Below are 15,000 nucleotides of genomic sequence, written 5' to 3'. Positions count from 1 at the left end.
CCCGTTGTCCTTCACCCATCTTAACAGAACTTACATCATTACTCGACACGGGTCTTTCATCACTGAACGTGCATATAATTACTTACAGCCAGGTAATTGTGTGTATCATGGTTAACGGCACCGGGCAAGATTTTTTTTTTTTTTTTATTGCTTTTTTCTCCTATTTCATGTTTACTTGATATTTTGTTTATGTATTTGTTCGTCTATATATTTGTCTGGGAAATATGTATATAATTTTTTATGTGTCGATGTATGGTTCTTTTTGTATTTTAAGGTTTTTCTATTTCTTCTCATCTTTATTTGGGTATAATTAAGTATTTGTTGTTTACTGATATAATTATGTTTGTTCTTCAATGCTTAGGTATTTTATGTTTATTCAGTATGTTAATTAACTTGTCCATATTTTGTTTAACTGCTACAAAGACATCCTTCATAAACAGTCAATCTTATCAATAAGTACTTTTCTCATCAGTCACTGGACCTAAATAATGTAAAAGAGAGAGAAAATATGTCCCTCAGTGCATAGACATAGACTTACAGGAATTAATTTAGCATACAGCATATGCTAAAGAGGAAATCACCAGGAAATATTAAGGGGCTTTAAAATGTATATGTTTTCTGTGATATCTGTTTACTTAAAAGACAATAAAAACATAATCTGATACCATAGTATGCTTTTCTAATAAGAAAAGAAAATACTTTTTTTTTTTTTTTTTTTTAGTTTATTTGCATATGTACATCTGTTAATAATATTCCCCAAGATAGGATAATCCATCAAATATATACACAACAAACAAGGCAATGAATTCGATCCAAACAGGAAGTGGGAAGGTGATCCAAGTGCTACATATCAAAGACTTGTTGTACTTCATAATTCTGCTTTATTACAGGAAGAAACAAAAGACATATCAAAATAGAATGCCAAAAATCTCCAATTCCAAATCAGGTCGTAACATAAGGCCTCCAAACCACACAGAATTTGTCTCGAAACAAATCCACTTCACAGAAAGATAAAAGAATCATTTAAAAAAGGAAACTGCTAATCCTAATCCTTTTATATTATTATTATTATTATTATTATTACACTGCTAAGGAATGTACGCATGTCATCACTTCAAAATGGCTGACATGTGAATGGTACTAGTAAGGCATAACACATGAGCTAACACAAGGCCATATGCAAATGGTCTCTTCCAGGGAAAGGAGGTGTTTGAACTATGATTTTTATTTTGTTTTATTTACTTTTTTTTCCTACATACAGATTACCTGCTTTGCTGATTTGAGGTATTCGAGTCAACAGAGTGGAGTTTAAATTTAGAGTATTCAATTTTTCTTTTATTTCATCCACAATTAATCTAATAATTGCATTCTACCACAATCTACTGCATTACTTCGTCCTTTCCAGCTCCCAACTGGGTTACATTCTCAGAGGATCTAATTTCACAGGATTTTGCATAAAGATTTAGTTCATAACTGTTTCAGAGTTCCATAACCATTGAAAAAGCACAGTATCATAGCCTTATAAGCAGGATGCAAGCCCTTCCAAATCTGTTAATTTTGATATGTAAAATATTTATGGCATCTCATTGTACTGTTAACAATTCTTTCATATGACATAAAATTATTTATTCATTCTCTCACTACATAAAAATACATCCTTTCCAAGATCTTTCCAACCTTATTTCATAATCATTCTTATCTATAATTTACCCAGTTTAAAGTTCTAACAATGAAGCATTTAGCAGACTACATATTACAAGGATGAATGTGCAAGAAATACTACAATATGCAAAAAACTTTATACATTCTGGGTACTTCCATAATCTGTTTCACAGCATTTTAATAAAATATGTTCCTATAACACTTTCAAAAATGCTCTTGCAATGCTGATGTGACGGATGCTTTGTTATCTACAAATATTTACAGAAAGAACCATGCGGAGTGTGTAAGAGTCACCGTTTTCTCTCATGGTTTCATTAACTGCAATTACCAATTGGTTTCAAAAAGTGAAAAAAAGGAATTAAGCTGGGGAGCTTCCACAAATATGCACCATTAATATTATCAAATAATTCGAAATTGAACATTTTACATCCATGGCAATAGATGAAGTCAGTATTTTCCCTTTCAAAACAAAAAATACTGAGTTATGAAAATATATAAATTAATTGTCAGATGACCAAATAGGCTGGAGAAACCTGGACAGTCATTATAGTCAAGCTACATATAACACTTCAATATTTTTCATAAAAGAGAACAAAACAGTGGTCTTTTTTTAAGGGATATGACTTTCTACAGTCATGTCTCACTGATTTGAACTAAAATACTTAACATTCCAGTGAATAAAAACATACACGCAACCCATCTGTGACACTTCCAAATATACCAAACAAATACACATTCCATGAGCCCACAAAAAAAGGTGAATAACCTATTACATAAGGTGTTTACAATTCAAGTATAAAATAATGAGTAAATTCAATCAGTGAAATATATTACACTGTACAATGGGTAAACAAAGAATACTGGAGAATTTTGAAGACGTCAATGTGACCCTTTAAACCCAGACACAACAGCATCAATAATGCAGTAACAGAGACATGCATATTATTGTCATTATATACATTAATATGTATTTATAAAATCACTAGATATGGTAAATATGACTATAAAAAAGACTTAGACTGAGAAGTCGTCATACATGGTAGTTCTGAATAAGATGCATCTTACCATTTTCCTTTTTACAACCACATCATTTTACTTGGGAAAGTCTTACACTAACCATCTAAATAAGATATCATACTCAGGAAAAAAAATCACTGATTTTCAATGCTTCACTGAAATTCTTACTGGTTTGTTATTCTACTAACAAAAATCTGTAACAACAAAACTTGAGGATAAATAAAAAACAACTAAGCTTCATCTTTGCTTTCTATATGTTTGCAAATCAACTGCACAACAAAACTGCATGACATGGCAATCTGCACATCTTTAAGGCTGATAAACTGCTCAAGTCATTAACTTCATACAAGTTAGTATTATTATTATTTCAAATTCCATCTCATTTTCCCATTAAAAAAGATTCAGATCTTTTCCTTGTTCCCACTTGCTCATCTTATTGGCCCTCTGTAAAGTGTGTATTTTTGGATGAGTATTCTCCTTCTGCAAATGTCATGAAATCTTCAATCTTGAGCAATTTCCTGTGCAAAAGGCAAGTATATCTTAACACTAATTCTACACCTATTTTACTCACTGTACTTGATGCCTTTCAGAAACTGTAAAACAATGAAAAAAAAAATTATATAAAACAAAAGAATTTTCTGAACTTCACTAACATTTGAAAGTGATAATAATTATATACATAGCATGTTGGTAATTATATAATATAATGTGGATATTACTGAAAATTAATATTACTTGTTTTCACTTCCTTCTCTTTCCTCACATTCCATGTGAATCCTGTAATATATATTACATTTGTTCTCTCTGTTTTAATAATCTCTAAGCACAAGAAACATTATCACAGTTTGTAGTACTATATTTCAAAACCATAAATAAAAAAATCTGCAAAATATCACTGTACTTTAATGAGGGAAACTAGAATAAAAATAAAATATAAATATTATTCAACTATCTATCTACTATCCACTCTAATACCATAAATCAGTAATACAATATATCAAGTAAATTGTGATAAAGACTCTCTCTACAGAGACACAGAGCAAAGTATTGTAGAGTAAGAAGTGAGACACAGAAGGCAAGATGAGGAAACTCAGAGAGGATGAGAAGAGATTGAAAGGAAGATATCACATGTATGTTTAAAAACTTATGACACTAATCATAAATTACTTGTTAATGATATTCATCTTCAGTGCTCTGTCTTGAAAAGGACATTTTAAAACTACAGTTCTGACTAGCTAATGCAGCTGTTCTGAAAGCAACATCATTAAGAAACATGTCTTCTGTTACTCCAAGTTCCTTTAGAGTGAGGGCAGCACTTTCAGTTTCAAGCCCTTCTTTGACACTAACTGCTGAATCTTTTGTATCTTTTTCATTCTCTGTAGTATCCTTTGTGTCACTAAAATCACTAGATTCTTTATGTACAGGATTTTCTTGACTCTGTTCTTGACTCTGCTTACCATTTCCCCCAATTAATTTTGATTCTAGGGATTCTACAGACTCTATGGACTTATTACTGTTGCATATTAGGGCATCTTGTCTTGAGAAGGGTGGGTTGTTCTTGGAGGCAGGGCACATGAAAGACTCATCGCACTCTACACCTACTTCCTCTAACTTTCGTGAACTACCAAGCTCTGTAACACCTTCGTAATGAGAGGGAGCATCTTCATGCCATGACCTAAGTAGCTCTGTTGTTTGTTCTTTGAAAACCGGTAAGTTGTCATCCTCTGCATCCTCAGTAGAGCTTCGATCTTTCTTTGCTGTCAAACTAGGATCTGACCCATGTACAAGTCCTAAGGCCTTGGATACACTGTTCATTAACTTTAAATCATCACAACTAGAAATCTCACTGATCTTGTAATAGGGATTGTGTTTTCCACCAATGTGATTGAGGCCATTATCTAATGAAAAACTAAACCCATTGGAATGAGATAACCTTTCATCTATATTATGGTGATCACCATGACCTGAATCAACTAGAGTGTGGTTAACTTTGTCTACAAATACAAACTTTCCAGTTCTACCTTCTCCACTCAGAGGAACTGCTTCTCTTACATAGAGGGATGCATTAATTGGCGAAGTCTCACTGGTGGAATCAGTCTCGCTATCGGATTTACCCAGTTTCCACTCTGCAGAACTATCTTGAGGGTCAGCAATACTTGAGGGAACCTTTGTATTATCCTGAGACATGCTGCGAGCCAAGGGATTCAGAGGGAGGCGTGGAGACCGCTGCTGATGCAAGAGAGTTGCAGGAGTTCGCACTTCAAGATTTACAGGAACAGGTGATGCAGGGGGAGGCACTAGAACATCTGGCATCACTGCCATTGGCTGGTTACCACCAATGCTGGAAATATATATATATATATATATAATTTCTAATGAAAAGTTGCATGCACAAATTGTTTTAACAAAACAAAGAAGGTTAACTGTCATATCAACAGTGGATTAAAATATTTCTTATGCATAACTCAATAAGACATCAAAAAGACAATCACCTGGACTGAGTAATCTTCATCATAAGAGCACTCAGATTTGGCAGAGTTTGCCTGAGGTCTGGTGTTGGAATACCACAGTACCATCGTATCTGTGCAATGTTCTTATTGAGCAGAAACACACCATATTGAAAATGCAGCTTCTCCCTCTCTTTTCCTCGGGTGTATAGAGGAAACCTGTAGTCAGAATAAAATCCCATGTTATTACCATACACACATATCCAATATATATATCTACATTCACAGCTGAACTAATAATACAAAATATCTAATTAGAAAAGGTAACCCCTAAGTGATAAACCATCTCCTCAACCAGACAAAACATCACACTCATAGTACGCATGTTAGAAAAGCTCAACTTACTCCCTCTCACTGTCCCGAAGCTGTAAAGAAGTCGTGTCAGTGATGGTGGCCAGTGATCCATTTGGAGTAACAGGGTAGCGCAAGGGGACATGCAAGAGGTGTGCCATGAGGACAATTAAATGTGCTACAAAACCCAGCCCTACACTGAGAGCCACTTCATTACAGTTGTCATAGTTCTCTGCATCTGGCAAATGGACGCCACATATTCTATGCTTCTTGCCATCACTCTCCTGTAAATATATCATATTTCAGAAAATTAATAGGGGGTGCATCACTGGAAAATGGCCAAAACCACTATGAGTTTATTTTAGTTCTTACACATAGATGACTCCACAAGTATTAAGTCGCCAATTACAAGTACTACCTGTCTCACTTGTTTACCTTTATCATTGATTTTTGAAAATATTTTATGTTATCTTATATTGCAGCTACTGATGTCAATAACCTTATAGTAATTATCATAACAATAATAAAAATAACACCATCAATATTCATAGCATTAATAAAAAAAGTTCTTTTAACCAATTCAAGGAAAGGTGAAATCAGGTAAGGTCACGAGGGCTACTATCTGACTCCTTTGTGGCTAAGCACTTGCAGAGCCATCTATGTGCAGAGACGTTTCACAAAAAAATAAAAAATAAACAGAGAATATTCCCGATGGCATTGAGCTAAGGACTGACAGGTATAATTAATACTAATATCTGATCCCTTATTCCCCAAAACAAGACATACAAAGGGTATAACTTACTTGAGTAATTGGGTAAATCAAGGGTAACTGGGACACAAGCATTCTGCGCCACTCCCCGAGGCAGGTGCAGGCCTCTCTAAGGCTCTCCCAGTCACCGCTGGTTACATCCTGTAGGCCTCTGACATGGACCAACTGCCTGTGGAGTCCCTGGTATCCTCCCAATAACTCCAGGCCTGGAATAAAAAAACAACAGTACTGATAATAGAAATAGTAACAACAACAACAATAATAATACAATTATAATAATAACAACAAAAAAAGAAAAGTGCATTGTTTATTCCAGCCACAATAAAACAGAGATTACATATGCACATACACCCAAGCCTTACATCAATATACATATCTAATACAAATTAAAACAAGGAAGAATTACTAACCTTTTTCTTGGTTTTGATTATCCAAATTGTCAGCTGAGAGTTTAAGAGCCCTCAGCTGATCAATTTCTGCCTCGAGCTGTTCACGGAGAAGTGCAACTTTAACTCTGTAATCTTCAACCTGTAAAATCATTACGAAGAAATCAGCATGTGGCAGAAAAGAGTATACGTGTATATACATATATAGTTATTTTTCCCGTCCACATTTTCCATCATAAATCCCTAAACACCAAGATGCCTCAAATTAGTACATCTTTGAACTTTAACATTCAGCCAAGTTGCCTCCACACATCATTAGCTCTTTACCCTACACCCCTTTCTGGTTATCAGAGTCTACACTACACCCATTCCATCCTCTAGGACTCTCTCCCCTTCCCTTACCCTGCTGGTGCAGCTAATATGCTATACTGAAATACATAATTTTGTCTTTCTTTGTCTTTCAAATATACATATAAATATATGTTCTATTATAGGAAATAGTACGAATGAGAATGAAGAACTTCATAGTGCAGATGATAGATCTGATGTATTTTTATTAAATCTTCATTTAAAAGTATATGTATACCTGATACAGATACAATTAACCAAGATGCATCAGCAACATTTAAGCTTCAAGAAAAATAAGGCTTGTTATCAATATTTCTTTTACATGATTAATATAACAGTTCATAAGAGCAAGATGGGAAGAAACAAATTTAACAATAACTTTCCATTTTAAAAACAAAAAACATGGGATGACCAGAGATGAAATGCTAGTCTTGTGCTCCATAAAATTAGGGGTGTTTAGTTACTTTCTATTCAACTCTTAACTTTTCTTGCTGTACATAAATAGCTTATCAACAGAGGAAAAACCCATTTCAGCGACTCATTTAACTAAAACAGGGCTAAAACACTCCTCATCCAAAACTTACCTCAGCAGCTAACTGTGAAGCCCGTGAGGTTCTTGTAACACCTCGCATCTCAAGGACTTCATTTGTCTCCTGACATCTGATTTCTTGTTGTCTTTGAGCTCGTTTCGTGCTATGTAATCTAAGAATAGAGAAAGATTTTATATTTCTTCATATGCACTGAAACATGAATATTTCATGTAAAGGATTCTTACCAAGAAACATAAGAAATCTGTAAGTCTTTCTCTTGCAACAATGTTCCACTCCTTAAGACATTATCAAAGAAATTAATGCATGTGTCTCTTTTTCTCTCATCCAGTCATAAACATGGTACTATAATGAGTAGAGATAATGCAGTTCATGTATCTTAAATATCATTTTACATTCCTATAAACACAACACATACAAGTTTTTTTTTATTAATCAATTCTGAACTGTATTCAGAATAAGCAAAATATTTTTAGATACCTCCCTGACCTCATATCCAATGTATTCATTGACAATGTATCCAATATAAACTATAACAAATGTAAGCAAAAGTCTAGTTTATTTTTGTAGCAAAAAATAAACATCAACTCTACTGGATGGGCTGAATGGGTGCTTTCCAATTTCAGTAAAAATGTCTATGAAAAATGGAAAAAAAAATAAAAAAAATGCTAGCAATATTGTTATCATTATTGATATTATGATTATTATAATGTCATTAACAATCCTAATAGAATAAAAAATAAAAAAGAACCTTTCCAAAAATCAAGGAAAAGGGTAAACAGGTGAGAGAAATATGACTAGTAATTGACTTGTGGAGCCCTATGTGTGTGTAAAGACAATTTAATAAACAAAACACACATGTATTTTTGCCACCCTGGAATCAGTGGGTTCATTTTCACATTGGCAATAAACAACAAGGGATGCACTCTTATAAATCCGGATTAAAACTCTCTCTCTCTTAAATCACATTCACAAATTATTAATCTATAACATTAAGTACCAAATAAAAACAGTACTGACCTCGACAAAGAACTGACTGTATAGCAGCGCTTCGTTTCTGAAAGTGGCAAGGAAAACCCAAAGCGTAGCAGAGGTAGTAATTTCCCTGGCTCAGACTGATGGTAGCTTCCAGGAGCCGTGTAGAACATATGCCTCAGCTTGAGGACTAGGGTATTGGGTTCGTAATTGTCGTGGTCATAAGGCAAGACTGGGCCAATGGGGATAAGGCCACTGAAATGTATACCCCATGACGTCACCAGATGAGCTTTCTCTTTCTGCGTCTCCGGCTTGAACCACAACCTAATGATAATGCCTGAGGATGAGAATGTAAGTATGAGTACTAACAAGTGATATCAAAACAAATGATAGGACTCTAGAACCCTATATATTCAGTTCTTTGTATCTATCAATATTGCATGTTAAGATGCCATTTGGATTATTTTTTACCCAGTTCTAGACAAATGTTGTCAATGGTTATTTAACCCAATGCCGTCAGGGGAAAATGAATAAAAAATGGGGAAAATGCTGTGCTCATTTTCTATATTTTTTGTGAAATGTCTCTGCACATAGATAGTCAATTAGTAGACCTTGTGACCTTACCTGATTTAATCGGCAGGAAAAATGTAATTTATACTGGGGCTATTAATGTGTTATTCTTATTATGAACATTATAATTACCATAATGTTATAAACATTAGTAACAGCAAAATAAGATAATGTAAAATATTTTCGTAAATCAAAGAAAAGGGTAAACGGGTGAGACAGGCAGTATTCATAATTTGCTCATTGGTAACTTAGTACAAGTGTAGCCATCTATGTGTTAAAACAATCAAACAAGTAACTCACAGTGGGCTTAACACATACATAAACATCATGCATTGGGTTTAATTCTTTAACTAAACTCCTACAACATCCCCTCTTAATTGTATCACCCATTTTTCTCAAACATATCAATGAACTGCAAATAACCCACCTTTTAAAGATCTCAGATTTATTGGACTGATGTTCTCCTGCTGTAAATCTACCCAGTTGGGATTACATGTGCTCTGAAGCTCACTAGAATAGATTTCATCTTTGTTCTTTGGTGTATGAATTGTATAGTAATACCTGGAAATCAAACACCTCTTTAATTTCCTGAAAATCTAACGGTCATAGATCATCATTCTCATTCTACCGACAAAGACACGAAATTTGAGGAAAAGAACATCTATGACATAGCTACAAAACAAAAGATGCATATTATCAACAAAAACAATAATAATTATTAGCACATTAATAACAATAACATTTTTTACAATGAAGAATACAGACACTGAATTCAGCCTGTTATGAATTTCATGTTACCATGCAACACAGATCCAACCTTACCCATGGGTAGCCAAGGGACGTGGGGATTTTGAAGGAAGGGGACAATCGGGATTTGGTGCAGGATAAGTGCCATGGCCTCGCAAGTTCCTGCCCACCACCTGTGACAGATGCCTTAAGCGCAGGGCATACTGGTACGTCCACAGCTGTACCACTTGCTGTTGGCTGGTGAACCTAGAAGGCATAAATGTAAACAAAATGGTAAATTATGTAAAATGTTCCCTCTACTTATCCATTGCATTTGCAAAAATTTCAATGAAGTATACATTTTTTGGTGCATAAAATTTTACTCTTCAGTTGCCTGTAACCAAAATTTACAATGAAAGTTGATGGATTTGCAGATCTAGGGGGTTGAAATGAAGTCCCATAATAGCAGATCATTATATCTTTAGCCAGTTTATCAGATTTCACATGTGAAAGTAAACCTTCATTTATTTTCTACCACAATATCCATTCTGTACTAAATAGATTTTTAAAAATGCCTCTACATGTTTTCTATTTCAACTAAATGCAGCATCCCACTTACCGGCACCACATATACATGATATCAAAATCACTCATAGTCCTTCCAGTGTGTCTACACAACAACACCATTAAGATTCAAGTAACAAAAGCATAATACGCCTACTTATGCAGTATACCTGTGAGATAATTATTCAGTGTCAAACACAAGCAATCTGATCAAATATGTAACCTTATCATACGTTTTTCCTTCTTTTTATCACACTTCCTTTCTACGCATGTTGCTGACTAATCTTCTTCTTGTCACAAACAAAACACAAACATGATACATAAGATGATACATAGCCGCAGTATTATTCTTTTCTTATGACTGATGATGGTGATGGTGGTGGTGGTAAGAGTGATGACTAATGGTGAGGACAATGATAGCAATAATAATGATGATGATGACAATGAAAGTAAGAATACTAATACTAATATAAATCAAAAACAAATAAATAAAATCGTTAATAACAATGATGATGATGACGATGGTTATATTAGCAACACAAAACAATAATGAAATAAAAAACTACGTGAAACTGAAATAAACATCCACATATACTTACACCTCTTTCACACATATCTACAAAATTGAGAAATCTAAAGGAGTGAAAAATTGTTTTGTGAAAACTCAAAACATTTAAATTTTGGCATGAAACACTTGGAATTATCTTTTTTCATGGCTCACTTCCACAAACACCTTTCCACTGCTGGGAACTCTTTTTTGAACTCTGAAGTGTGGATTTTATCCGAGGCTTTCATTTTCTATTTCATCTGATCCACATCAGGAAAACATCCTTCCTTCAAATCATATGTTTCGTATGTGGGCACAAAAGAAAGGTCTTATGGCTTGCGGTCAGCTCATGAGGATGGATTGGGTACAAGCACTACGTTCTAAGATAAGAACTGAGGGGAAGAAAATGTTAGGGGTCTTGGACAAAATCCAGCATCAGACTCCAGATTTTTCTTTGCCGTCGAGAAAGAATGATGGGACAAGGGTAGTGAGTCAAGAGGAAAGTATTTGAAAAAGTTCTTTGAGCCAAATACTGAAAAGGTATAAACAGAAAAAGTTAAGATATAACTACACACTTTGATTTCTAATTGCATCTGCTTTACCTGCATAAGTAAAGAGCTGAGAGTTGTTTGACATTCATGAGCTGGTGCTTATTGCAATAACACATTGCCACAACCTTGGAGAATCTGAGGCCACCAGATACAAGTGTTTGTGCAGCTTCCATTCTTTCTTTCTTTTTTATTTATAATATTATCTATATGAGACCTAATAAAACATTTTAAAAATACACATGAGCATCTCTGGGTACTACTTTATGTATGTGTGTATATATATATATATATATATATATATATATATATATATATATATATATATATATATATATATATATATTTGTGTTTGTAACTGTTTTCATGTGTATGTTATTTGCATATATGAGTGTACTTGTATTTGTAAATGTACATGTATTTGTATAGGTATTGTATTTATACTGCATATTAATCAAAGATTACAAATAATACTGTGATATTCAAATGTCTAGTCACTTTTTTAGTATCCACAACTACAGTAGCATTGAGTGTCAATATTTTCTAAGGGCATAAATTTCTCATGAAATTAATGAGTGTGAAATCTATGCTAACTTGAAGTCTATTAATTTGTGCACTGCTCACCCATACTTCAATCTTCACAAGGAAACCGACTCTAGCCAAGATACATTCTATTGTCCAAGGCTGACAAGAGCAGAAATATTCCTCTTACCTCACACCATCTGGCTCATCAGGAGAAGCCTTGGCAGCCTCCATGATCACACCCTTACGCTGAACTCTTCCCACTCTTCTCCATCCTAAAATAAAGATCTCTTATAGCATTCTTTAAAAACAGTTTCCTTTCTTTACCCATACATGGGAGTATAATATTCAGAGGGTATCAAACAATATATAGGATATATTACAACACATTTTAATCACAGACGTTTCCTCACCTACAGTTTTCTATAACCTTCAAGGTGATAGGGCATTAATCAAGGTCATTCCCAGCTTTAGTCATTGGGAAATCATTTGACCAATCACACCAGCTAATTCACATTCCACCAGAACCTGCATACATAAAAGAAATATATCACTACCAACTAATACATGAATGCATAGTGTAACACATACATATTAACCAAATGCTGCCAGGAAAGCATAATGTTTACTGTAGTTCTGTCTTGTGACAGGTCATTAAACATATATGGCTCCACAGGTCAATTAGTTGGCTTCATGACATCACCTGATTTTCCCTTTCCTTAGGTTTTCTGGGAAAATTGTTTCTTTTTTGCTGTTGTTCTACTGCTATTAACCCAGTGCCATCACGAAAATGCAGTGTTCACTGTAGCATTGTTTAATGATATGTCTCTACACATAGGTGGCTCACAGTGCTTAGCCACCAAGAAGTCAAAAAGTTGCCCATAGCATGATCTCAAATGATTTCATCTCTCCTTGAGTTTTCAGGATTATTTTTAACTAATGCTATCAATATAGATGCTGTTATTATGATTATAAATATATACATTACAATTATTATATCATTATTGCTATTACTACCAGCAATACAAGATAAAAAAAATATATATATTTCCAAAAATCAAAGCAAAAAAAGACTGGAGTAAAGACAATTTATAAACTACACTCACAGTGGGCATGGCATATATGTACATGCCATCACTGTTGGCTGTGGGCTAACTATTTCTAGGTAAGGGACTACAGTCTAGTATGTTTTCTTTCTGGTAGACTCTATGCCAGTCAAAATGAAGTAAGTATGTAATCTATGTAGCCATAAACATGTATCCATTATACCATTAAGTATAGCTTCACCTCAGTGACAATGCAAATAATTTATGTAAGAGTGAAAATATTGGGAGGTAACCAGAAATACAAGCTCTGGTGAAACATTTAATTTGACACTGATACAGAACTAAAATAGTAAAAGCAGTTTAGAACAGAGCAGAGGATAATAAATAAAAAGACAATCAAATAAATAAATAAATAAAATCGTAGAAGAAGTAAGTTTATGCCAACTAATCACTAGATATCCAAGGTTATAAACCAGTTCTCCTCTGCTTAACATGTGTTCGCACAATATCTACCAGTGCATAAGTCTCTGGTATCCAGCATCTAATTTCATGTGTTTAGCACCTCTGGTAATGTTAAACATCTTACTGTATTCTTTTCTTTTGCAAACAGATATAATATACCATTACAATTTTTCAATATAACATTTAAAAATGTTGACTCCGAGAACAGGAACTCAAGATATTTTGATGCAAATGAAAACTAAAACTTCTCATTATTTGCCGAGTGATTCAATGGTGCTTATCTCTTTATTCATTTACTACACTTTCTACCAGATACACCTAAAATGTTCCTCTAATATGAAGTCAAAATTCTTGGGATCTATATTTAGCCAACCACAATCCTTTCCTTTTTCTCATTAGCAGTTTCATCTTTGTACTTTGAAAATTGTCATTGTATAATTAATCCTGCATAAATGTGTGCAATTACGGGCTGAATTTATTTAGAAACGTCTAGCTTGAATTTCTGATGGTAAATACAACAGATCAATTTTGGAATCGCCATAGAGTATTTAAAATCACAAACTCACTCTTCAAAACCTAAATTTTATTACACACACACACTCAACCTGTCAGCTGTCTTTGTGAGAGGTAGACTAGACAAATATGTTAATTCAGGCACAAAGGATTCCAGAATTACTCTTTCCCACTAAAAGCAAGGAAAACTTATAAAACAAACTTGTGATATTGTGCACTATAGGGTTAAACACTTAAAACTGCTGGCAAAACAATTAATTTGCTGATTTGACACTTCTTTTGCTTAAGAACTTCTGCTTTCCTCCTGCACCAGCCATGTTACTAAGGGATAACCTCATCAAGTACAAGTGAAGTATAGTGCATTCTTTATTATTTTCAGATGTGCAATTACTGCAACAATATGAAAACTCAAAAGAAAATCAACACAAACATCCAGGTAATTTTCTACGTATATTTTATGCACTTCAAGTTAACCAAGCATTTCTCATTACAAACAGTACTGACACCAGTTAACCGAAGAAGATAAATTATCGGGCTTCAATTAACATCTTCACGATTCGTCTGATTTATATTAAATTAATCAAAAATCGGAAAAAAATCGGATGTAAACGCCCCCAAAACCCGGATACTTTCGGTCTTCTTTTCGCCTCATTTACCATATATATGCCCTAACCATTCACTCTCAAGACAGCCTTTATACAGATATATGCCTTAGTACAAGTCAAACGTCTTAGGATAATTTACACAGCGAAAATAGAGCCATAATCCTTCTCTCTTGATGACGTCTCTCTCTCTATCTCTCGTTTTGTTGTTGTTCTTCATCTGGTCTCGTGACGTCACAGCACCTCCGATCTTATCTTGCCTAATTAACGATTAATGCCATACTAAGGTTGCAGGTTTAAATAAATTATTGATAGCCGCTTATACACAACTTGCATGAGGGGAATTATAAGAATGTTCTCGAAATCGAATATCAAATTTAATCACTAAGGAAACAGA

The 15,000-nt window shown here is 34.1% G+C and overlaps 1 protein-coding gene across 3 annotated transcripts; it reads right to left on the bottom strand.

The window, feature by feature from the left end:
- Positions 1-861: 861 nt before the first annotated feature.
- On the bottom strand, positions 862-14,835 carry LOC125031452 (UV radiation resistance-associated protein-like). 3 transcript variants are annotated; one of them, XM_047622198.1, is made up of 13 exons: positions 14,746-14,835; positions 12,394-12,508; positions 12,171-12,255; positions 9,896-10,066; positions 9,501-9,634; positions 8,549-8,840; positions 7,565-7,682; positions 6,657-6,774; positions 6,280-6,452; positions 5,532-5,761; positions 5,172-5,345; positions 4,701-5,020; positions 862-3,272 (listed from the first exon to the last, which is right to left on the bottom strand). In XM_047622198.1, the coding sequence occupies exons 3-13, from the start codon at positions 12,212-12,214 to the stop codon at positions 3,247-3,249; spliced, it is 1,800 nt and encodes a 599-aa protein (XP_047478154.1). In that variant the 5' UTR covers positions 12,215-12,255; positions 12,394-12,508; positions 14,746-14,835; the 3' UTR covers positions 862-3,246. The 3 variants fall into 3 exon arrangements, with proteins under 3 accessions (XP_047478154.1, XP_047478152.1, XP_047478153.1); XM_047622196.1 differs by having other exon boundaries at positions 862-5,020; XM_047622197.1 differs by having other exon boundaries at positions 862-5,020; positions 12,398-12,508.
- Positions 14,836-15,000: the final 165 nt, after the last annotated feature.

The sequence above is a fragment of the Penaeus chinensis genome, chromosome 13 (assembly GCF_019202785.1).
Source record: "Penaeus chinensis breed Huanghai No. 1 chromosome 13, ASM1920278v2, whole genome shotgun sequence".
NCBI classification, from domain to species: Eukaryota; Metazoa; Arthropoda; class Malacostraca; order Decapoda; family Penaeidae; genus Penaeus; species Penaeus chinensis.
This window is presented reverse-complemented; position numbering and strand designations above follow the sequence as displayed.